Source organism: Lissotriton helveticus, chromosome 5_1 (genome assembly GCF_964261635.1).
Source record: "Lissotriton helveticus chromosome 5_1, aLisHel1.1, whole genome shotgun sequence".
In the NCBI taxonomy this organism is placed as follows: Eukaryota; Metazoa; Chordata; class Amphibia; order Caudata; family Salamandridae; genus Lissotriton; species Lissotriton helveticus.
Genome location: NC_136065.1, coordinates 1,565,820,507 through 1,565,845,833, shown reverse-complemented (window position 1 = coordinate 1,565,845,833; position 25,327 = coordinate 1,565,820,507). Strand labels below are relative to the sequence as shown.

The 25,327-nt window shown below is 45.8% G+C and overlaps 1 protein-coding gene across 4 annotated transcripts in view; it reads right to left on the bottom strand.

The window, feature by feature from the left end:
- The window catches only part of ATP2B4 (ATPase plasma membrane Ca2+ transporting 4), a 941,067-nt gene that overhangs the window by 316,930 nt on the left and 598,810 nt on the right, over window positions 1–25,327 (bottom strand). For all 4 annotated transcript variants that reach the window (XM_078644684.1, XM_078644683.1, XM_078644686.1 and 1 more), the window contains exon 5: window positions 6,288–6,545. In XM_078644684.1, the coding sequence (XP_078500810.1) occupies window positions 6,288–6,545 (258 nt within the window). The remainder of the gene's footprint in view (window positions 1–6,287; window positions 6,546–25,327) is intronic.

Below are 25,327 nucleotides of genomic sequence, written 5' to 3'. Positions count from 1 at the left end.
TCCTTCGACACCGCTACCTTCCCGGAGAGCTGGAAGCACGCCGAACTCAGCGCTCTACTGAAGAAACCATCAGCGGACCCCACCGAACTCAAAAACTACCGCCCCATCTCGCTCCTCCCGTTTCCGGCCAAAGTCATCGAGAAGACCGTCAACAAGCAGCTGGCCGCCTTCCTCGAGACGAACGGATCCCTCGACCTCTCGCAGTCTGGCTTCCGGGCCGACCACAGCACCGAGACCGCCCTCATCGCAGCCACCGACGACATCCGAGCCCTGCTCGACAACGGGGAAACTGCGGCCCTCATCCTCCTGGACCTCTCCGCGGCGTTCGACACTGTCTGCCACCGCACCCTAGTGCAGCGCCTCAGCAACGTCGGAATCCAAGAGAAGGCACTAGAATGGATCATCTCCTTCCTCGCCGGAAGGACACAGAGAGTCCACCTCCCTCCGTTCAGATCCGAGGCCACCGAAGCCATCTGCGGCGTACCACAAGGATCATCACTCAGCCCCACCCTCTTCAACGTCTACATGAGCCCCCTTGCGGCCATCGCACACCAACACAACCTCAACATCATCTCTTACGCCGACGACACCCAGCTGATCCTCTCCCTCACCAACGACCCCGCCACCTCCAGAGCCAACCTACATGAAGGGATGACAGACGTAGCAGAGTGGATGATGAACAGCCACCTGAAACTGAACTCAGACAAGACGGTAGTCCTCATCCTTGGCTCTTCACCCTCCGCCTGGGACGACTCCTGGTGGGCCCCGCCCTGGGCAGCGCACCCAAACCAACAGACCACGCACGCAACCTGGGCTTCATCCTGGACTCCTCCCTCTCCATGACCAGACAAGTCAACGCCGTCTTCTCGTCGTGCTTCAACATCCTGCGCATGCTACGTAAGATCTTCCGGTGGATCCCCACCGAGACCAGGAAGACGGTCACCCAGGCCCTCGTCACCAGCCGACTGGACTACGGCAACTTCCTCTACGCCGGAACCACTGCCAAACTCCAGAAGAGACTCCAGCGGATCCAGAACGCAGCAGCAAGACTCATCCTCGACATCCCCCGACACAGCCACATCTCCGGACACCTGAGAAACCTGCACTGGCTCCCGGTCAACAAGAGAATCACCTTCCGTCTCCTCACCCACGCACACAAAGCCCTACACAACCAAGGCCCAAGATACCTCAACAGCCGCCTCAACTTCTACACTCCCACACGCCAGCTTCGATCGACCAGCCACGCCCTCGCTGCCGTCCCCCGCATCCGAAGAGCCACCACAGGAGGAAGGTCCTTCTCCTACCTGGCCGCCAAGACTTGGAACTCCCTCCCGACCCACCTCCGCCTGACCCAAGACCACCTCGCCTTCAGGAAGCAGCTCAAGACCTGGCTGTTCGAGCAGTAGCGGACCCCCTCTCCCCAAGCGCCTTGAGACCCTCCGGGTGAGTAGTGCGCTATATAAATGCATTGATTGATTGATTGATTGATTGCCAGGTGCAATGTGGACTCTTCAAACTCCCTGGAGGCCACTAGGATGACTGTACTGCTGATGGCTTGTAGATCTTGTGTACCTTTTGTTGCAAACGGGAAAACATTACTGGGGGCCACGATCTTTCTAAAGACCAGAAGGGAAGCACGGAGTCCTTACAGCAGCATCTTCTAATGGGGGAGTTTCTTTCAAACTGTGGAGATGAGGTACTTTCTGTACTCCTTCAAAATGGTCACATGAAAATATGAGTCCTAAAGGTCTACTGAGCACATCTCGTTGGTGTTCTGTATAGCCACGTAAAAGACCGCATAATGAACTGGTTTACATCATAAAGCTAGAGAATGGACCGGAGAGCCCTTATGTTTTACCTCATAAGAAGTAACATGTGTAATAAATCTCCCCCTTTCTCGAGGTGGGACTACTCTGTTGCTATTGACAGAAGCCTCTCATCCTGCTGAAAAAGTTCTTGGGATGTGGATGGAGGCAGAAGCAAACTTGATGGTGGCAACCTTGATAGGTATACAACATTACCGTTCTACATCACCAAGAGGACCCATGCATCCTTGGTTATCTGAGTTAAATGTGGTAGTGGACTGAAATCCTTCAATCCACTGGCATTGAGTTCATTACTCTACTATGGTACAGAAAATAGCAGCTAGTCAATGTAAATGCTATAGAAACATGTAGGTCAGATGTGGGATGAGGAGCTGGCTTGTCCTCTTCCCTGAAGAGCCTCTTCTTTGACAGTCTGCATTCAAAAGAAAGCAGTTGCAAGCTAGGTTTATAGGTCATAAGAACTTCCTAGCCTTGAAAGATTAGGAGCCTTTTGCCATAGTGAAAAGAGGAGGTCTGACTAGTACAGCTGGAAAGTCTCAGATTAATTTGTGGCCAATTGACATATTCTCTTGGAGGACCTCACCCATCAATGGACTGATCAAGTTATTTCCAATGAAGGTTCCCAATGAAGGGGAAATTACTTTATCCGGAGCCTCAAGCTTTCGATCCAAGGACTAGTCCAAAGCATCTGTCCATGACAACTGTTGAATGAACAAACCAGTGTTAGCCATCCTGAATTAGGTTCTTGTACATCATCAGTTTCTGTTTTGCAGCTTCCTCGACTATTTTGAGCATGAAGCAGTACTCTTCCTGTATACAGCCTCAAGCAAGAAGGAACAGCACCCAAGCTTGGTCCGGAACTACAGGAAATGGCCGTCCATGATGCTGTTGGCATTAGTCTGCTGCAATGAGAGCCCACAGAACAGGAAAATCATCTTCACATGAATCCCTGCCCAGGTGGAGTTAGTTGCTTTGTCATTTCAGGAAACTGCCATCACAACCACAGAGCGAGCTTCAGGATTTCCAGTCACGAAAACTTGACAGTCCCAAGATATCTACTGATGGATGCCCAATTACTATGAGACCGTCGTCTCTGTGGAATCTCTGTATCCTGCTTGAAAAACCAGGGCTGATCTCAGCGGGAAACCTGTTGCAGCTGCCCAGTCATAGAAGCCTTAAATCTCTGGACGGTGTGGCAGGTTAAAACTGTCAAAATCAATACTGCCACTGATGCCACAGCCATGACAGCAGGAATGCATCTAACTGGGTGTGGGTCCTTCTCAGTTATCACAACAAGCCTCTGAGAAGTGTACACTTAAGCATCCGGATCTTCAAGGTGGGGCAGTAGGCAGTTCCATGAACAAATCATTCACCCATAAAGGCCTACAGGTGTGGCTGAGACTGGTACCGAACTGTCTGAATCAGAGGAAGGAGTGTTAGATGATCCTCTTTTTTTGGGTGCTGCACCACAGCTTTTGTCAGAGGGTCTCTTGGGATGGGGGCATATAACTTATGAAGTACACATTCCTCAAGGTTGAACAACTGTACCTCTCCTTTTCAAAATATACCCAACACTGTTCCTAGGCTAATAATATCCTTCAAACTAACTTGTTGCAACTATGTTGATGAAAAACATTATTCTTGTATGGTAAAAACATCGCATCAGAAACTAAATACTTCCGAAACTGACATTTTAGCCTGTGATCTATAGAAAAACTACAAATCTGTTGCATCCTTGCCCAATGAAAGTGGTTCTCGTGGTACCACACCCACAGAGCTAAAGAACTTGGGTGCGCCCATGGACGCCATATGCTTATATGCTTACTTGTCAATGTCGACGTAAATGTCAATGTAGTGCCTTTAACATCATCAGAATTCTACGACTGATTTTCCCATGCCTGGAATATCCCCGTAGAATACAGGCATGAAAGTATTGGGGATTTCAAGGTCAACAAACCATACACTGGACTTAAAAAATGGCTAATCAACAAGCTGTAAGACGTACAGAATGCCACTGACACATCCTCATCGACTGAAAAGGCACGACGATCACATCACATGTGCCCTCAGGGCATCGCCCTGTTTACCAGCTGAAAGGAGAACATCTTACAAAGGACTCTGCTTCACTCACAGAACAATTCATTGCACTGACCAACTTTTCTACCACCAAAATTCAAACTCTAAACCCAAAGAAGAAGAACTAGGTCAAAATTGTGCATCAATTACTCTTCCTACCTTTCAGAAGAACGAGGATAAAAGGTAGCTCTTTCTTAGTACAAATATAGAACACTTTACCAACCCAAAAAAAAGGACAATCAGCAACCATCAAACATTCCCAAAGGCAATAAAACTTGCCTAATTCTAAAATAAAACTCAAAATCCTAAACAGTGGACCTAGCATAAATTGAGGAAACAATATTCACTGCAGCACAGCAAGAGGAGTTCAAAAGTGCCCCCCTATCTTGATTGGATCAAAAGCCTATTGGTTGCACCTCAACATACATAATAACGGGCAACAAATACACTGGTTGGATCAACACTAAACCTAAACCAAAAGGGGGGAGAATGTGGCCTAACCGCTAGGGCGGTCGACCTTGGAGCTGGGGAACCAGGTTCGAGTTTCGGCAGGGATGCTCAACATTCTGTGAGTCTGGGCAAATCAGCGTTATCTACCTGTGCCTAACAGAAGATGAATGTGTCTGTCTATAACATAACTGGTGCTCATGTAAAGCGCTCTGATTCCTTCGGGTCCAGCTTGTGCTATATAAAACTCCATAAAAAAAACTACTGGATGCCATCCCATGTACTCTCTCAAACCCAGGCATAATGTAACCCAACAGTGTAACCTTATGGATTTTACAAATGCTGGCAGCAACTTTCTTGTTCAGTAACTACTGCACAAAGAAAATGCCTGCATATGCAGCTGCTTCGATCCTTATGCTACTCTTCAACATCTACTCCCTACTCTACTCCCTACTGTATGAAGTTCACAGAACACTGTTACTCTTCCTACAAACCTCATATTCTACACCCAACTTTTCCAGGACATGTCTACTTGTAATCAGTCTTCTATAGGGCACCCAGGAATACTATGTAAGGCGAAGTCAGTCATTAACTTCTCTGTGCTACAAAATGCTAGGAATATTAATGATACAGAGTTGCTTCTTACTCATTGAGTCAAACGTGAATTTAGGCTTGTCAAGGAATATGGAAAGTGCAATTTAAATACCCATAAAAGAAACATAATATAACAATCAGTACCAGCAAGAAAGCATTTAATTTAATCCGCAACAGAAATAGTTAGCGGTTTTTTCACTGGGTGGAAGGGATACATAATTACACATTTCGAATGGAAAAAAGTACAAATAGATATGACGTATATGCTTTTGCCACAATATTGAATAACAGGTTTTAGTGAGAACACGGATATCAGCACAGTATCACTCTGCAGTGTATTCTCTGGATGAAAAGTTACTTGCTAGAACACTTGATAGAGTTGGAATGGAGTGTCTCCGTTTTGATCATATTGGATTATGTGACAAATACAAACTAGATTCTAGTTTGAATTCTGGGTGTAGTATGTGGAAAAAAGTCTACATTTCCTAAACTTTGAGGAATAGAGTAACGAAACGAATTATAAAAAAAAATTAACCACTTTAAGGAAATAATACTGGGTTGCTGTAGTCTAGTTAGTAAGTCTACTGGGACATGGAAAGGAAGCTGTGCCAGAGACAGACTGGCACAGCTATTAAGATGGTCACCGAAAGGTGACCAGATAGGATTTGGAAAGGGTCCACATGATAACCGAGGAAGTGGAGGTGTTTGAGGCTTGTTCACGAAAGATTAAAGGAGTGACGTGGAAATGGAAAAAGCATGGGAGAAGTCAAAGGGTAACTTGGGCATCTCAATTCAAGCAGTACAGGACAAAAAACACGAAGTGTTATAGAAGGGGAAGAAAACAAAATTAAAAAACAGGTAAACAGAAGTGAGTACTGAGCTCAGATCTACGAGATACAGTAATGAGCTCAGATCTAGGAGACCCCGGTGGAAAAATGTCTGCGCTACCAAAAGTTACAAAATTGGTACTGACAACCGAAGGTATAGAATTTGTTACAACGATTTGGATAAACAAGTTTCTTCAAAATAGATTTCACCAATTACCACTTTCATCCAGATTACATAGAACCATACAATCACAATTGTCCACATTGATTCTTTTTACATTTGAAATGTATGCCTTATTTGGACGTTCCTTTGCTCAAAGAAAGAGCAGATCTATTCTGATTGCTTACAAGAAACGTTACTAATTTACCTCCACAGCTAGGAACCCAAATATGCCTCTTTCCCCTCTTCTGAGGACATTCTCCACTTAGCTCCCAAGCATCCTCACATCAAACCTATATGCTTTAGGTGGTGTATCATACCTGAATTACAAAGCTGCATCCCACACACCTTACTTACCATACTTGATTTGCGCAATATCTCCAACGACCAGTTCGGACACTGGGATTTGTATCACTTGTCCCTTGCGAATGACAGTAAACTTCTGCTCCTGCTCGATGCGGCTCTGGAGACCCCGGAACTGTTTCTCTTTGCTCCAGTCATTGAAGGCTGTGACAAGCACCACGATGATCACAGAGAAAAGGATGGCAGCCCCCTCAATCCAGCCAGCCTGTGCTTCACCCTCATCTTCCACGCCGGATGCTGTCTGGCCACACACTGTCAGGGTAAAAGAGAAAAATCACTCAAATTGCAAAAGTATGAAGTCACTACAGACATCTCTTCTCGCCCCAGACCACTCCGTCCCCTATTTGGAGAGGTGTGGATTTGCAAAAGATAGACAACTAAGAAATCAAGGTCCAACACAGATCCACACTTTGATGGAATTCTGTACTCTGTTCATTACACATGCTGTCTCTTTCACAGGCAAAGTTCTGTACGTTTGCTGGTTCAAGCTTAACTACATTTTATGAAACTGAAAGTATCTCCGGTAGGACCAATACAAACAGTATGCAGATTTTGTAACTATGTCCCAGCGGTTGGTGCTACAGAGGATCCTCTCACCTGAAGAAGGGCCCATTGGGGTGATGAATGCTCAAGTGCAATTGCAACATCTGTATACTGCACTGCCCAAATAAAATCTATCACCACTGCCACCGATGGCACAGTCTTCACATGCAAAATCAAATTATGTCAGTCACGAAAACACAAATCCGTATTCAGGAAAAAAAATACAATGTCAAAAATGCAATCAGCAGAATTTTACAAACTTGTTTGTAGGATTTTGTAAAGAGATGCCTGCAAAATATGTATGAAATGAGCGCAGAAATGTGAAAAACGCAGTGTGTTGCACTGCTGTCATAATACAGAGCTATGCATAATGATAGTACTAGTACCAGGGGCGGCTCCTCCATTATGGCAGAGGTGCGACGCCTCACTGCTGAAAGCCAGCCGAGGCAAACGTGAAAAAAAATGACTATAAAACTATTTTATTATCTATTTATTTTCACAGAGCCAGCCTGCGTAGGGCAATCCTCAGCTTTAGGGAGAAGTAATGGGCATTGCTAAATACGCATGTCGGTTTGGGCAGCCGTCTTAGGACGGCTAAACCAACATGCACGCTTAGCCTTTCTCCAATCCAGAACAGTTCCAGGCTCCTGGCACTGTCTGAGTGCCAAACCAGGCTACTCAGACCAATCCCAGCGCTTTTCTCATGGTGGGTAATACTATTCCTAGCAAGATAGAAGCGTCGGGATTGGCATTTGGCATCCTGCACAGTGTGCACCAGCCCTAGACAGCCAGAGTTGAGAGACGGGAGAGAGGAGCAAGGTGGCGGCCTCAGGAGAGGCAGGTAAATGCAATTTTATACTTTTTAATAATGTCTTCCGTGTTTTTCTTTTGTATTTCTACCTCCCACTGCCCCACTACTCCACAATGCAAGCAGCTACTACTGATTACTTCTAGAGAGCGGCACAGATAAATCACTAGGAAAGATAGAGGTTGGATGGATACATACATTTAGAAGTATATACGTAGATATTTTTTCATTATGTCCTAAATAACATGCACAACATCTTTCCAAATTATAATAAAAGTACTTAATGTCAGATTCGCTGCGCACCAACAGTTTTACAATGGCAATTAAATGATTAATTGCCCTAATTCTTTAAAGCTGCACAATTCTGCATATCAAAACCATCATTATCAACTTAATTATTATTGATTGGTTTCGAAAATGATGTAGGCCAACCTAAACGTTAATTTTAAATGCAATTCAAATTGTGTAGGGAAGGGAGTAGAGAGTAGCATCTTGTCACTGCGAAAACAAAAACTCGGAAAGACTTGTAAGGGGCCTTAAGTTCACTGCCTCCACTGACCTAGGTGATAAACACCAAGGCTAGGTAGGGACCTCGGTAACCTCACACTGGTTGCTGATACATTTATTTATTTATAGAATTTTGTACAGCTCAGACTTGACCCGAAGGTATTTGAGTGCTTAACAGAGTTTGCATAGCAACAATTACAAGGGCATTACATTTAAAATAAGTATGAATACACAGTGAGGGCAAATAAAAGAGGTATGCGGAAGACATCAGTATATACTGACAATATCCTTTTTGAGGTAGATACAGTTTAAATGTATACAATACTTTACATGGTTAGCAGGGCAGTGAGTGACCAAAACTACATGTGGATTGAACAAAAATACATACTAACAGTATAGATACGAAATTTACAACGGACAGTAGTATGGGTGGACGATATTATAGGTAGATAGGGTACATAAATACATAAAGTCATTTGAGGTAGATAACAAAAAAATATATAATGTATGTTATCTACTCCACAAGTAACTCGTGCACTTGCTGCTGTGCTAACTCTGCAAAGACCTTATATATTCCTTTGGGAGGGATGAAAAGGAGTTCGATTTTGCTGGGGTTGAGTTTAGGATGGTTGCTGGTCAACCAGGATTGGACCTTGGAGGGAGTGCTATTTAAGTGCTGAATGTCTTTGACTGTCGAGAATTTCATATAGAGTTGGAGGTCATCTGCATGTAATGATAGGCAGTTTTGGCTGGTTTCTGGATTATTGTAAGGGGTTCTATATAGAGGTTGGATATGGATAGAGACAGGATAGACCCTTGGGGGACACCATGTGGGACTGGCATTATTTTTGAGGTTGAGTTGTTTAGTTGGATTAACTGTGAGCGTTGGTTCATGAAAGAAGGGAACCACTAAAGGATTGTTCAATTAATGCCTGCACGCAGTGAGAGGGTGTTTAGTAAGGTGTCATGCTTAACAGTATCAAAGGCAGCAGAGAGGTCCAGGAGAACTAGGAGGCAGGCCAGACCCTCATCCAGAGATCTATGGAGGTCATCTATGATGTTCAGTAGTGCAGTCTCTGTACTGCAGCCTTTCCTGTACCAAGATTGAAAGGTGTCGAGGAAGTTGTATTTTTCAATGAGGTTATGGAGTTGTGAAAACACACATTTTTCTATGGTTTTGGCAAGGAGAGGGAGGTTAGTTATAGGTCTGTAGTTGTTAAGGTCCCTTTGGCCTGAGTCTGTTTTATTTGATGATGGGCCTGACTTGACAAGAGTTTGAGTGGGGTCGGCATGGAGCCGCTCGATAGGGAGGAGTTCATGATTTTGGTCCATATTGGAGCAATGAGGTGACCTAGATTTTTTTTTACAAATGCCGCAGGGAGGGGTTCTGAGACGTGCAATGTTGGCTTCATGCTTGTGAGTAATGTGAGGACTACTTCCTCATGGATCTAGTTGCATTTGGTCCAATTGTACTGTTTGTAAGTTGCACAGGGTTGAGGTTGGAGATTCCACACTACTGATGATATCAGAGGAGAACAAATAGATTAGCCTGTTAAAAGAGCAAGAAAAGAGGATTCGCCGTTATGGTGACAGCTACAGTCTATGGAGCTTGTGAATCAGGTATGAGTCTTGGCATCGGCTCAACATCCCTCAATCACTCAATCTCCCCTTGCCCAAAAAGTCAATGTGACCTTGTGTAATGTAACTGGTGCTTATGTAAAGCACTCCAACACCTTCAGGTCGAGTTTGCGCTATATAAAACTGCAATACCAAAACAAGCATTTGTAATGCAATAGGTCTTGCATTTACGCGAGTTTAAGCTATTGGCATTATAAATGACAAGGCCTTTTATTTATGTTTTAAAAACCGAAACAGAAATAAAAGGCATTACTATTTACAATGCCAACAGCTCAAATTTGCGTAAATGCAAGGCCTATTGTATTGCAAATGCTCGTTTAAAAATGATGGTATCTCAGAGTTTTATTCGTTGTAGGAGTAGAGCTGTGGTGTTGAATATAGATTGCTTGTGGAGCCTAAATGTACATATAGGACTTGGCTACAACTCAGTTGCTCCAAATCATCATAAAAACTACAGAGCAAACAGCTAGAAAAATATAAGTCAAATGGCCTGGCAGAAATAGAAAAGATTTTTCGGAGTTTAAGTGCAACAGAACTGATGTGCTGCAATAGCGGGTGTGTGCCAACACAAACAGTGCACTGCTGCCAATCCCAAATAAATAACATGGACTAGTTGTGGGGCGTGATAGCATAGGAAATGAATAAACACATTGTGGGCGAGGGGTTGTTTCTTGAATGAAATCCATTAGAGACATTTTGCTTGATTGGAAGTTGAGGTAATAGTGAGAAACACCAAATATGGGTGGGCTGACGGGTATGCGCTGCACTACAAAGTACTGAGTCCATTGGTTTAAAATTAAAAAAATAAAATAAAACATTCCCATGTAACATTTAACATTAAATACATCTGCAAGGATGCGATACAATTAAAAGCAAAACTTGCCGCGTTCCACGAAGCCCAAGGGAAGAAGGGACGCTGCGGGTGGCGTGTTTGTGCTGCTTGAACGATCCCACCAAACCAAAAGCCTGAAAAAGTGAGTGAAGTGAGCCCGAAAGTGGTGCGTGCAGTCCGCTCTTTTACGAAGCACATACGAGTACGTGCTACGAAAAAGAGCAGAACGACGGCTAAAGGTCCTCCTATGGAGCGCATGTGCGCTGCTTAGTCGAGACCTAAAAAGGTACTTGGCTGAGGCGTTTGTATGCGTTCTTGTAGCAAAAGCAAGCAAATTATAACTAAGTGCTTGCTTAAACCATATCTGTCTTTCCACCAAAGGTAGAAAGCAGGCAGAAAGCAAGAGCAGTTGCAGCTAACTGATACAATAATACTGTTCTACACAAGCTAGGGAGAACTCTATGATACGCAAAAGGGCGTGGAGCACCAGTTTCAGGGCGAGAGCAGCGGGATCCATAAAATGGCCGAATCTCATATTTATGCCCTCACCAATCACCGGTTCACATTCATCAGTTTTCATTTCTGCTCCTCTTCTGTTCCCATGTATCCTTCGTTTATCATCTACTTTTAAAGATTACCCCCTCTTCCTATTCTCTTTTTCTCTACTCTCCATCTCCTTTCTCAAACATTACCCTAACAATGCACCAAGTCTCCCCTTCCCTTCAACACAGCTGTGAAGTCTGGGAACATATTCTAAAAACAGAATGGGGGGGGGGGGAGGGGGAGGGTGAATAGGGGTTAACCAACTTACGCAGTAAGCAAGTGACATCACAGCACATGACTTTGTATGTGGCATCACAGGAAGTGACATCACAACCTATGACCTCACAATAAGGGGCATTCGATCTTAAGACCTCATATATGTTCAGCAGGCCTACCATAAGTACATTAGATAGCATTACACGATTTACCAAATGAAAGCTAGTCAGTACTTAAGCCTGTGACTGGAGTTCCATGTTTGAAGGAATTAACAGTCCAAATGTGGACTGAGTTTGATGTCTGACTAACTACAGTAGACAAGCCACTAAGTGTGATAAGCTGGGCATAGGGAACAAAGCAGAGTTCATGCATTGTATTAAAAATGCTTTCAACTGCAAAAAATAAAAAATGCTATCAACTGCAATAGTGAATATCGCAATTGTGAATATTAAAACTATAAAATGTATTAATCTATTGAACATATCGCCATTATATACACTGACAATTTTAGTACACTTTTACCAGCATCACAAACAATGCAAATTGCACACTGTATTTGGGATTGTGAGCATAGCAAACAACATTCTGAAAGATGCATATAATTGGATATCTGTACATATATTAATTCAGACATTATCGACAATGCTATATTGCCACAGGATGTTTAATCATAAGAAATAAGTAATTAGTGAGACCTTTTACATCACTGAATCACTAAAAAGTGGATAACAAAATTACTTTAGAAAATCCGATACTGCTGGTAGCTTGTGTTTTGATGAGTAGTATAGTCTACATTCCTATATTGAGTATTTTCTGCATGGCCATAAGCTGTCAACCATCTTTTAACATGTTACAATAGATTTCATTACAAGACCGGAAACTATCATTATGCATAAACCATTATTGCCTCCTCCACATTCAGCCCCTTTAACACACCATAAAGTAAAATGTTCCATTCTGGAATCATAACACAGCATATATATCCATGTCACACAGCTATATCCTTCTTTTATTGGCTGCTTCTTATCAGATACGTATATTCTTACTTCTTCTTGATAGTTATTATACCACAAGACTGGTCGCTAAACATTCATGGTTTATTGTTAGACTAGTTATTGCAATCTATGGAGGGTTAAACAATTTTTTTTCTTACTTAAGGAAGCAATTAGTTAGGGTGGCTTCTTTATTTCTGCCTAGTGCGCTTCAACAAGGCAGATTAAGGAAACTTTAAAACCTTACTTTCACTTTATCGAGGTAGATTGAGGGAAGGTTAACACCTTACTTTTACATACAGCGCACCTTTACCAAGGTGTTATAATTGGCATATTCAGAGCAAGATAATGCCATAACCCCAAAAAAAACTATTTGCACAATACTTTACAAAGAAGTAATTCAGCAAGAAGCTTACAGACTGATTGTGCTTGTTTGAATTTGATGATTGTAGCGAGGAGAGATGTGGCTTCAGGCCAACCTAGCCTTGCGCTCCTAGACAGCAAGGGGAGGCACGGCTTCAGGTACACCTATCCTTGTTCTCCTAGGTTGCCCCGCACCTCACTGTGCGGTCGGAGAATGGGTCGTGACTTAGAGATAAGCCTTGCAGCCTGGCATAGTGCTCTCGATGCACTGAAGTGCCCAGAGACACGGCCAGGGAGTGAAGGTTGTTTGCTGGAAAGCAGCTACAAGCGCAGGTCACTTGCGCCACCTCCACTAAGTAGAAGGATTATTTTGCTTACCCTGTAAGCATCTGTTCTTGGCATGTAGTGCTGTAGATTCACATGCTTTACATACTCTTGCCATCTAGTGTTGGGTCCGGATTTTTTTTTTTTTTTTTTTTTTACGTTGTTTTTATATAGCGTACGGCTACTCGAACTGGAGTGTCCCGACGCTTTTTTTCCACCAACGGCTGATAAAAAGGTAACACAACACAATAAAAACAGTAAACCACACAAAAAATAAAAGAAGCATTTAATAAAGAAACAGACTAAGAGTTAAAAAGCCACGTCTTCAGGCTCCTCCTGAACTGAAGCAGATTGGGAACGCTACGTAAAGAAAGCGGAAGCGAATTCCACGCCTGGGGAGCTCGACAGCTGAAGGATCTCCCTCCAGCACGAGCCTTCCTTACCCGTGGCACCACAGCTTTAAAAAGGGATTCCGAGCGGAGAGAGCGAACTGGGTGATAAAAGTTCAACCTCCGCTGCAGGTATCCCGCCCCTGATCCATGCAGAGCTTTATGCATCAGGGTCAGGGACTTAAACAGAATCCGCTTCCTAATAGGGAGCCAATGAAGCTTCTGCAGCAGCCCCGAGGCACGGGCTCGCCTACCAAGACCGAAGATTGCCCGGGCAGCAGAGTTCTGCACCACCTGGAGGCGCTGGACCAGGTAATCGGGAAGGCCAAGAAAGAGAGCGTTGACATTGTCCAGCCTCGAACCGATCAAAGCCTGAACGGTAATCCTCCTGTGCTCTTCCAATAGTAAAGGCAAAAATTTGCGGAGCATCTTTAGGATTCCGAAACAGGTACCGGCCAGGCCAATAATGTGGGTTCGTAATGCCAACTGGTTGTCTAACTTGACGCCCAAATTTTTAGCAACCTGGGAGGACTGAGCGGGAGGATTCATGTCGGATGGCCACCAAAGCTGCCAATCCGGCTCGACGACGCAACCAAAAAATAAAATCTCAGACTTGCCCGAGTTGGCCCTCAGACTGTTCCGTTGGAACCAGTCGAAGACCCGCGCCAGGCAGTCCCGGATTCTCTCTCCATCAAACTCATGATCTTTTCTGCAGGTGAAGAGGAGTTGCGTGTCGTCGGCATAGGAGACGATCTGGGCCCCATGCGCCTCCACCAAGTCCGCCAAAGGGGACATAAAGATGTTGAATAGTGTGGGGCTCAACACAGAACCCTGTGGAACCCCAACTCCCAATGGCGGCATCTCGGCGGAGCTCTGAGAGACCCAGACCGTCTGACGGCGGTCTTCAAGAAAGGAGGTAAACCACCTGAGCACCGTCCCCCTGAGGCCGATGTCAAAAAGCCTCGCTAGAAGCGCCTTATGGGGGACGGTGTCGAAAGCCGCCGACAGGTCCAACATGACCAGCATGGCCCTTCCGCCAACATTCAGAGTCTCCCTAATAATCTCAGTTACCTCCAACAGGGCTGTTTCCGTGCTAAAATTGGGGCGAAAGCCCGATTGCGATGAATGGAGCAGATTGTTAGCTTCCAAAAAGCTCGACAGGACACCGTGGGCATGTTTTTCCGTGATCTTCGCCAGTGCAGGCAAAAGCGAGATGGGCCTGTAGTTCGCCAAAACCTCGGTGTCAAGACCCGGTTTTTTTAGGAGGGGGATCACCATCGCTCTTTTCCAAGAGCTGGGGACCCTTCCCTCCCTCAAGGAGGTATTGAGGACAGAGTTGACCAGGGGATTCACCACTGCCGCCACCCCAGCCAAAAATTTGGCTGGGCATGGGTCAAGTGGCGAGCCAGATTTCAAGTTGGCCAATAACATCTGAGAGACATCACAGGCAATAGTAGGGAAGACGGACAGCGCCCCCGCAGACATCTGCGGAAGACTACAGTCCACCCTCTCACCAATGCCTGCCTCCGGTCCCTCCCCGAAGGTGGCCTGAATGGCCTTGATCTTGCTTGTGAAGAAGCCAGCAAGATCGCGCGCCCAAACATCCGCTGAAGCTGGCGGGGGCGGATGGGAGCTGGGGGTGGTAAACTCCTTCACAATTTTAAAGATCTCCTTACAGGAGTTCTCCGCTGCCTCAATTCTCCTTGCCAGATAGTCCCTCTTGGCACCCAGGATGTCCCGATGGTAGGCCTTAACAGCCGCCTTATAGGCAAGCTTTGCCTCCCCATCGTACCTGCGACGCCACGCCCTCTCAGCCATCTTGCACTGACTTCGGGCCACACGGAGCACCTCCGTAAACCACGGGGCCGATTGCCGAGCCACCGTGGACCGGGGGGCAGCCTTAGGAGCTAAGTCATCCAGCCTGTCGATGAACCAGCACTGCAGCAACTCCACATCGCTGTCTAAATCACCCGAAAGATGGCAAGGGTGATCCAGCAGCGCCTGCTCGAGTACATCAGGTGTCACTCTGTACAATGCACGCGAAGCTGGTCTAAGAAACGTGGGCGCTCTATACTCCAGGCGCACCACTTCCGTCACTGCAAAGCTAATCAACCGATGGTCAGTCCAGAGCATTTCCCGCGTAGCAACCTCAGTGGGTGGGACAGATGAAAACACTTGATCCAGGGTATGCCCCTTCTCATGTGTAGGCCCCGACACGCAAGGCACAAGACCCAGCGGAGATGTAACATCCAACAGTTTGGCCGCATCCGGGTCATCTACCACATCCAGATGAAAGTTAAAATCACCGGCCACAATGCAGTGCTGTGTGGTCAGTGCCAGCTCAGAAGCAGCCGTCTGTAGATCCTCAAAGAAAGTGCCCACCGGGCCTGGTGGCCTATATACCAGCAAGCCCTTCAAGGCCTGACCCGGTGAAAGCCTGATCGTAAAGGCCAGCGACTCAGCATTCCCAATCGAAATCAAGGGAAGTACTGAGCATGGAACACTCTTTTTCACTACCACAGCTACCCCCCCTCCCCTGCCCCTCACTCTGTCCATCCGGAAGATGTTATACAACGGAGGAATGGCAGAGAAGACGTCTGGATTGGACGCCTCTCCCAACCACGTTTCCGTTAACAGCAGACACAGGGGATTTTCAGCGACCAACAGGTCGTGGATATGCTGGGCATGGCGGCCAACCGACCTCGCGTTCAACAGCAGGCAAAGATGTTTCGCCCCGACGATAGCCGGGCGAGGTGCCGCAGTGCACGTCCAAGCAGGCGTCCAACCACAGGCCGGGCAGCGACATTTGCCCCTAAACCGACCCGGGAAAACCGAGCAACATGAACGAGAGGTGGCCTGCAGATCCCGCAGTGCCGCAGAGGAGTAGCAAATCATTGCAGCCCGTGTAAAGCCAGAGTCTCCCGCCGCCCCGACGCCTCCTGGCGCGGACGGGCGCAGACGGGCAGGACTCTGGCACGACTCAGGCGCAGTGAAAGGCGCGCCCGCTGCGCGTCACCGCTGCGCGCTGAAGGGGAGTGTTAAGTGGGGCGGGCGGAGGAGGCCCCGAGAGCTAGAGCGCTCGGTCCGGCACCCACACCCAAGATGGCGGCGCAAATGCAGCTACAGGCTGAGAGCCCCCAGATCCCGGACCCGCTAAGCAGCGGTGGAACAACTATTATTGTGCAAGGTAGGGGCCAGTACCCTGTTAAAACAGGGATGCGCTAAAATAAAATGCCCCCTCAATGCCAAAGCGAGCGTTTCCTAGAAAAGCGCAGCGCGCTACCAAATTACACCAAAATAAATGTAAAACAAACGTTTCCTTAAAAAGCGCTATGCGCTGACAGGCAGAGCAGCGAGCAGCGTGCAGGTCGCCAGCCAGGTGGAAATCAAATGGTGAATGTTTGCAAGTTGTTTTCTTCGAAGAAGTGTTTTCCAGTCGTGAGGTGACTCCTCCTTTCGGTGATAGTGCACATGAGCATAGTGCACATGAGCATAGACTCCATTGTTGGATTGTTTTCCCACAAGAGGGTGAGAATGGAGTAAATAAGTGTAGTATGGATTTGTCCATGTGTGTACAATATAAATAATAATAATTATAACTGCAACAATGATAGGTGTCGTGGGGAGGCGTATGTGAATCTACAGCTCTACATACTAAGAACAGATGCTTACAGGGTAAGCAACATAATTCATTTGAGGCATGCGTGCAGTGGATGCACATGCTTTGCATAGACTTATAGCAGTACTCTCCCAAAGTGGTGGCTAATAAGTGGGTGTTGCAGTTGTTTGAAAAAAAAGTGTTAGGACTGCCTTTACTACATTAGCATGTTGAAGTGATAATACATCCACACAATAGTGTTTAGTAAATGTGTGTGGTGTAGACCAAATAGCTGCTTTACAAATGTCAGCTATAGGAATGTTACCTAATAAGGCCATAGATGCTTCTATTTTACGAGTAGAATGTGCTCTAGGAGGTATACACAAAGTTATTTTGGCATTGATAGAATACGTTTGATTACATTTAACGATCCATATAGAAATACCAGATTTAGAAATAGGTTTCCCCTTATGAAGGGGAGTGAAGGCAAAACAAAAGTTTTTTTTCCCCGAAAATCTTTTGTTCTATCAATATAATACATTAATGCTCTTTTGACATGTAATGTTGTAGAGCTTTCTGCTACAGAATTAGGTTGAGGGAAGAAAAAGGGTAGCTCAACCGACTGGTTGATATGAAAAGCAGAGACTACATTTGTAAGGAACTTTGGGTAAGTGCAAAGAACCACTTTGTCTTGATGGAGTTGGAAGAATGGTTTTTCTAAGGTTAATGCCTAAAGCATGCTGACACGTCTTAGTGAAGTGATAGCAATCAAGAAAGCAACCCTCCAAGAAAGGAAGTGCAGTGGGCAATTGTGCAATAGTTCAAAAGGTGGACCCATTAGTCTTGTTATAACAATATTAAGGTTCCATGTAGGTGCAGGTGGAACCTTTGGTGGAAACACTCTTTTATCCCCTTCACTGCGGCGGCTATTCCGCCGCAGTGATAAGGGGGCGGGGCGGCCGGCGCATGCTGGTGACGGAACCGTTCCGTCACCAGCCGCAGTTGCGCTGTGCTCATGACTGAGCGGTTCCGTCACGGCCCCGCCCGCTCAATAGAACGCTCAGCGCAGGCACGGAATCCGCGCCGCGCAGGCGTGCCGAGCGGGCCGTGACTGAACCGCTCCGTCATCAGCACAGCGCGACCGCAGCGGAGGACGAATGGTTCCGTCACCAGCAGGGGAGGGGTTAAGGCCTTCCACAAAGGTTTTAATTGCTGGCACTCTGAACAGAGATGAGTGTTGTCTGTTTTGAAAATATTCAGTCACTGATGCAAGGTGTAGGCATATGGATGTGTATGCAAGGCCTGCAAGTTGTAGATTCAATAGATAAATGATTTGTTTTATAGAAGCATCTAGTGGTTCAATTGTTGGTTATTACAATATATAACAAGCCTCTTCCACTTTGCTGCAGAGCAAGCTCTAGTGGTAGGTTTTCTTGCTTCTTTAGGAATTGTCATGCAAACCAATAGTAGATTTAGGTACCCAAACACTATGACTTCAGGAGCCAAACCACTAGGTTGAGCTCCTTGGCGTTTGGATGTCCGATTTCTCCATGGTTCCGAGTAAGAAGGTTTGAGGTGAGGTAAAGCTTCTGGTGTGGAACAACTGAAAGCTCCAGTAGTGTGGTGAACTATGGTTAACGAGCCCACCTGAGAATTATTAAAATAAGGGTGCGAGATGTTTACCTGAGCTTCTGAACCAGAAACTGAAGAGGGATAGGTGGAAAAGAATACACAAATATCCCTGACCAGTTCATCCATAGGGCATTGCCTTCAGCTGGAGGGTGTGGAAACCTGGAGGCAAAGGTTGGGCATTTTGAGTTGTTGCAAAGGGATCTATTTGTGGAAAACCCCATTTGTGGAAGTATGGGAGGAGGACTTGGGGGTGGCGTTCCCACTGGTGGCCTAATCTTGCTGAGGAGGTTGGCAAATTCATTGTCGGTCCCTGGAAGGTGTTTTGTTAGCAGTTGGCTTTTGTGATGCATCTCCCAACGCATACAGTGATAACAATAGATAGTGCCCCCCTCACAACCGTTGTGTACATTATACATAGCGGTCATATTGTCTGTCCGGACTAGGACAACTTTCCCTATCGGGTGAGGGAGAATTGCTTTTAGTACTAGGTGAACGGCTAGAAGCTCTAGGTAGTTGATGTGGAGATTTTTGTGTTTGGTGCCCCATAGACCCTGAACTGTTAGATCTGTGGAAGAGGGTCAATAAGGGGTCGCCCTTTTGTGTGTTCCACCACTGCAGAGAGCAATGGCTGCGGCTGTCTACTAACACTACATCTTTTAGTTGACCCTGTGATTGATTCCATTGACATGCTAAGCATTACTGTCGAGGATGCATGTTTAATCTTGCAAAACTATGGCAATGCATTATGCCATCATCCCTAGCAGTTGCACGAAAGTTCTCACTGTTCGATATTGGTTGCTTTAGAATTGTAGTAACATTGTTTGAAAATTGTGAATCCTAGCTGCATTGGAATAGCCTAAACCTGTTTGATTGTTTAGCGTAGCTCCTAGATAGGGTTGCAGCAGTGTGGGATGAAGATGGGACTTTTGTGCATGGACTATGAATCCCAGCTGATAATGAAGATTTATAGTAATCTGAGGGATGTGCAAACACTTAAGATGTATGTTGTCTTTGATGAACCAATCGTCTAGATATGGGAAGACATGAATTTGTTGTCTTCTTAGATGAGCTTCTATTACTTCTAGACATTTGGTGAATACTCTGGGTGCAGTAGTGACTCCGAATGGAAGTACCTTCATTTTCTTAGAGTTTCCCTTCTAACACAAATCTGAGATATTTGCAATGTGCTGAGTGAATAGGGAGGTGAAAGTATGTGCCCTTTAAATCTAGTGTTGACAAAGTGCGTTGCTGTAAGAGGGAAAGCACCTGTTGAAGCAGGACCATGTGGAAGTATCTTGACAGTATGTACAGGTTTAGAGGTCTGACAACTAATATTAGTCTTAAAGAACCATAGATTTGTGGGATTAGGAAGTAAAGTGAGTACACCCCTGATCCTTGGTGTTGTACTGAAACTGGTACTATAGCTCCTTTTGTTAGAAGAGCTTGTACTTATTGTTGGAGCAGTTGCTGGAGCTCTAGAGATAGTTTGTGAATGTGAGGTGGAACATTGGGAGGATTGCTGGTAAGCTACAGGCAATAACTACGTTGGATAATGTCCAACATCTATTTGCCTGATATTATTGATTGCCAAACGGGAAGAAACTGACGCGGTCTTCCCCCAACAGGTGTATGATGATCAGGGGGGAATTGTCATCAAGTCAATGATTGTTGGGATATAGAGAGGTAAGTGTTGGTGTACTTCTACTTTTAAAATTGTCTCCTCAAACCACCTTTGTAAAATTCTCTAGAGGGGGAGGATAGATTTTGAGGTTTATAGGAAGATGTATTGGCATCTGTGGAGGTACTTTGAGCCTCCCCTATAAAATGAGCGACGAGAGGAGCCTCTGTTAGAGGGTGACTGAAGTGCTCCCATGGACTTTGCACTTCAGTGTCTTTTTTTCATATTTTTAAGTGATTCTTGAGGGCCCAAAAAATGTTCCTTGTCAAAGGAAGCATTAAGTATTTTTTGTTGCACCTCTGGTTTAAACACAGATATTCGCAGTCATGTGTGTCTTTTGAGGAGAATACTGGTGTTAACTCTTCTGGCTGCAGCATTAGCAGCGTCTAACGCACACCTGATAGAGGAGTCATAATTAGTTTACCCCTCCTGCACTAATTCCTGCACTTTTTTCCTAAGCTCCTATGGGACATATTAGAGTAACTCCTACATTTTGTCCCAGGGGGCCCTATCATACCTAGACAAAAGACCGGTTGTACTGGCTATGCGTCAATGACTGGCTGACTGTGCAGCCACTCTGCTGCCTCAGGCATCTGTTAACTTGGACTCTTTGTCTGGAGGTGGTACATCATCTGAAGTTTGTGAATTTGCTCTTTTACAAACATTGGATACAACCAAAAGAAATCGAAAGGAAGCTGGCCCTTTTTAAAAAAAATTGGGTCAGATAGTGGGGTTTATATTTTTATCAACCCTGGGTGTTATAATGTCTCCCTGTACCTGATCTTTAAAAAGGTCTTCCACGTGCCTCATCATACCTTTTAACATGGGTAACTACTGTATGTAGCCTAAGCACTACAAAAGATTATGGCGTCCGTAGCGGCACAAAAAGGAGTGGTTTCCTTAGTGTCACAAAAGATAGCCAGGATTACTTCAGCTTGGACGATAATTATGATGCAAATGATAATATGGGGTCCGACGGGAATATTTTCAATCCTGATGAAAGGTTAGAAGCTATTGAAAGTCTGGATGATGACTTACGTGCCCCTTAACCTCTAAATGAGTTAAGGATCCTTTAGGGGAGGATAGGTTTAGCCTGGATTCCTTAAGACATCCGCCCAGTGGGGAATGGTGGCCAAATTTATCAAACAATGGGTGAGAAAACCCCTGGAGAGACAGCATCACAATCTGTTGGGAGCCGAATGTCCCAGGTCATATATTGATAATAAGGTATGTCATACCCCCAATCTAGACCCTGAGCTGATTACCTTCCTGTTCAAATCAGGTAAAGACCCAAGAAAATAGACAGAACAGTGCGTAAAAACAATGCCAGGATAGATTACTATACATCCTGGACCCTCAGGAACACATCTTCAATATGGCAGAGGTGGCGCATTTAAAGGACACAGAGATAGATGATAAGCTCTTGAGGGGTTGGAGCCAAAGTGCAATTTGTATGCTGGGTAATGCAAGTGCCAGGCCTGATATCTGGGAGGAAAAAGTCATTCTCATGGGAATGAACCCAAAACTTGCAGATTTGGCCAATAAGGAGATGGTAGGAGATCTTGATGGATACCAATTTGGCCACAACTTTATTAAGTCATTAGGGAAGCATGTGTCCACCTTTACAGCTTTGTGTATGGCTCAATTTAATATGAGGCGTGTTTTTGGGGCACACATTTTTGGAAGGGCGAACAGGTGGGGTCTGGCTGCTGACTGCGGTATCAGAAGGTCCCATTTCTACTCCCAGAATTCAAGAAGCTATGGGAGGAATTTCCAGTCCTCAACTGGATTCTATCCGCAGAGAGGAAGACCTAGACCCAGAGGAGGTAGATCAAAGTCTCAAAATGCAGGACATGAAGGTAAGTACCAAGGTTTGTGTTGGTTCTTCCCAAGCAAAGGTGGGCGGAAAATGAAACCGGTTTGCACACAGGTGGTTAGTAGTGACAAACGACTCTTGGGTTATGGAAAATATAAAAGGTTTCAGTATAGATTTTCCGGGAAGTTTCCATCCAAATTTCTCAACCAAAAGAAATTATTTTCAGCAGATGGATTTAGTAGATTAAAAGGTTGCTCAAATTTTAGACATGGGAGCAATAACAGATACCGTTCGAAGACGGATTTGTAAGTGCAATCTTCTTGGCAAAAAAGAAGGACAAAGGTTGGTGCCCAGTAATAAATCTGAGGGTTTTAAACAAATATTTGGTTTACGGACACTTTAAGATAGAGAGAATCTATCTTTTATGAGACGTTTTGCAAAAAAAAAAAAGACTTGGCTAGTACAGCTAGATTTGAAGGATGCATATTACACTATTCATTTGAAGGAAAATTCACAGAAATATCTCCGATTCAGAGGGAGAGGTGTATTGCACCAGTTGTGCTGTCTCCCTTTCAGGTTATCTTCTGCTCCATGGTGTTTCACCAAAGTTATACGGCCTACTGTGGCCTTCTTGAGAGAGAGAGAAGTGTTCGCTTAATGCACAAGTTACTTGTGTAACGATATATCTGTAAGAGACATTAGTTAGTGATAGATTCCTTACCTAAGAATATCCCCAGGCGTCAGACTGGATCCGTAAGTTTTTTCATCAGCAGTACCCCTGCGTGTCGGTAGGCGTCGTCATACAGCTCCGCGTATGTCTCTGGCATCGTAGTCGGCGAGATGACATCGCTGGAGCTACTTAGACGCGCGCGGACGTCAGTTCTGTACACGACTTTCCGCACCAGGAACGCAGAGCCATGCAAGATACTGACCACTGGTGCATTGAAACTAGGGCCTTGAAAGGGATGACCTTAACCCTAGAAATCAGTTCGTAGAACGGGGAGGATGGGTGGGGCGGTAAGGAATCTATCACTAACTAATGTCTCTTACAGATATATCATTACACAAGTAAAGGAACTTGTGCATCTGAAAGAGACATGTTAGAGATAGATTCCTTACCTTAGAATAGATACACTAGCAATACCAACCCCGGAGGTGGGTCGGCGAAGAAAGATCACACCAGAAAGTTACGGAGAAAAGAGCAGCCAAATAAGCTGTGTCTCCGGCCTTGACTGTCAAGGCAATAATGCTTGGTAAAAGTGTCCAGCGAGGCCCACGTAGCTGCCTGACAGATGTCTTGCAGGGGAATATCACTTCCCAATGCAATAGTAGCTGCTAAAGCCCTGGTAGAATGGGCGCGCAACCCCACCGGAGGTTCCTTTTTAGCTAGAGAATAACAGGCTTTGATACACAAGATGACCCAGCAGGGAGATAGTCCTCTTGTGCACAGCGGTCCTTTCATGGCGTACACGTAGCCAACAAAGAGCTGGTCTTCCACCGAAACTGTTGTGTGTGGTTCAGATAGAAAGAGAGCGCACGTTTTGGGTCCAGATGGTGGAGCCTCTCCTCTCTTCCTCTCTGGAAGGAGGCGGAAATAAAGTGGGCAAGGTGATAGTCTGCCCAATGTGAAAAGCAGTGACCACTTTTGGCAAGAAGGAAGGACGAGTGCGAAGCACAACCTTGTCCGGATGGACTGACAGAAAAGGAGGCTTACAAGAAAGAGCCTGGAGCTCACTCAGATGCCTAGCAGAGGTAATAGCAACCAGGAAAGCAGTCTTCAAAGCCAACAAATGAAGAGGACAGTTGGGGAGCGTCTCAAAGAGAGCGCACAACAAAAAAGTACCAGATTCAAGTCCCACTTTGGCATCACAAACGGAATAGGAGGGAAAAGGTGAGTAATGCCTTTGAATAATCTATTGACAACAGGGGACTTGAAAAAGAGGGCTGATCAGGGAGCCTGAGAAAGGGCAAAATTGCAGAAAGGTACCGGGAAATGCCAAGACAGCACCACTGGAAGAAATGGCATAAAGGGAGCCTGAGCATAAGCTTGAGGCACCCCAACATTAAACGCCATCGGACCCATGGAACCCGAAGGTGCTCCAGAGGGGTACATCGCCCTTTGAAAGACTCCATACATCGCATTTAAATAATGCGATGGATCTTGCCCCAGGCCAAGAAAAGGAGGATAAGCACTTGGAGAAGGCTCAGGCGTAGGCATTACCGGACTCGGGCCAATCGGCGCCGACGGTGGAGCCATTGGAGTTGACGACTCATCTGGCGCTGGAGCTTCTTTCACCGGATCCGGAGAATGAGCCGGCGTCGGAGACAGAGCTGGTGAAGCCACAGGCAAAGCCGATCTTACAGGAGAACCCTGATTCGAGGGAGAAGGCGACACAAAGTCTTTACGACGCCGAGGAGCTGGAGAGGTCGACTTCGGAGCAGTGTCCTTTTCTGAACGGCATCGAGATCCATGCCTCTTCTTCTTCTTATGCTTCTTAGATCTTGAAGCATGCTTAGACGTCGACTTGGAGCCCAACCTCGATCTGGAACGTGACCTCGACCTTCTTCGATCTCATCTTCGCCATGAAGAGTTTAGCTTCTCTTTCTTTTAATGCCTTCGGGTTCATTTTCCTACAACAGGCGCATCCCTCGACGTCGTGATCCGACGACAGGCACCAGAAACAATCTTCATGAGGATCTCTAATGGACATGTGTCCTCCGCACTCCCTGCAGGGCTTCAATCCCGACTTACTCAGCGACATCTTGGAGAAAGAATCAAAAGAGAAGCCCAGAGATACAATATAGAAACACAAAGTAGCAAGTGAAACCACGGAGAGTCCAAGAAAACCGCTAGCGTCGGCGACGAGGATAAAAGGGAACTGACGTCATCAAGCCAACGAGGCTCTCTTATGGCTCAAGTGACGTCAGCGGAGTTGCGAGCGGAGCCATGTTTCTGTGACGTCGTCCTCGGAGTGGAGAGCTACAAATAATTTCTGAATGCTGCTGGCGCAGGGGATGTTCACAAGGTGAGGAATCCACTGGCAGAAGTATCCCTCAGAAGTACTCATCATGGGCCCAAACCCCGATGTCTGGAACGACACCTGGTGGCCCCATGCCCTCGGAAGCCCGCCCACCACCACGGACCGTGCACGCAG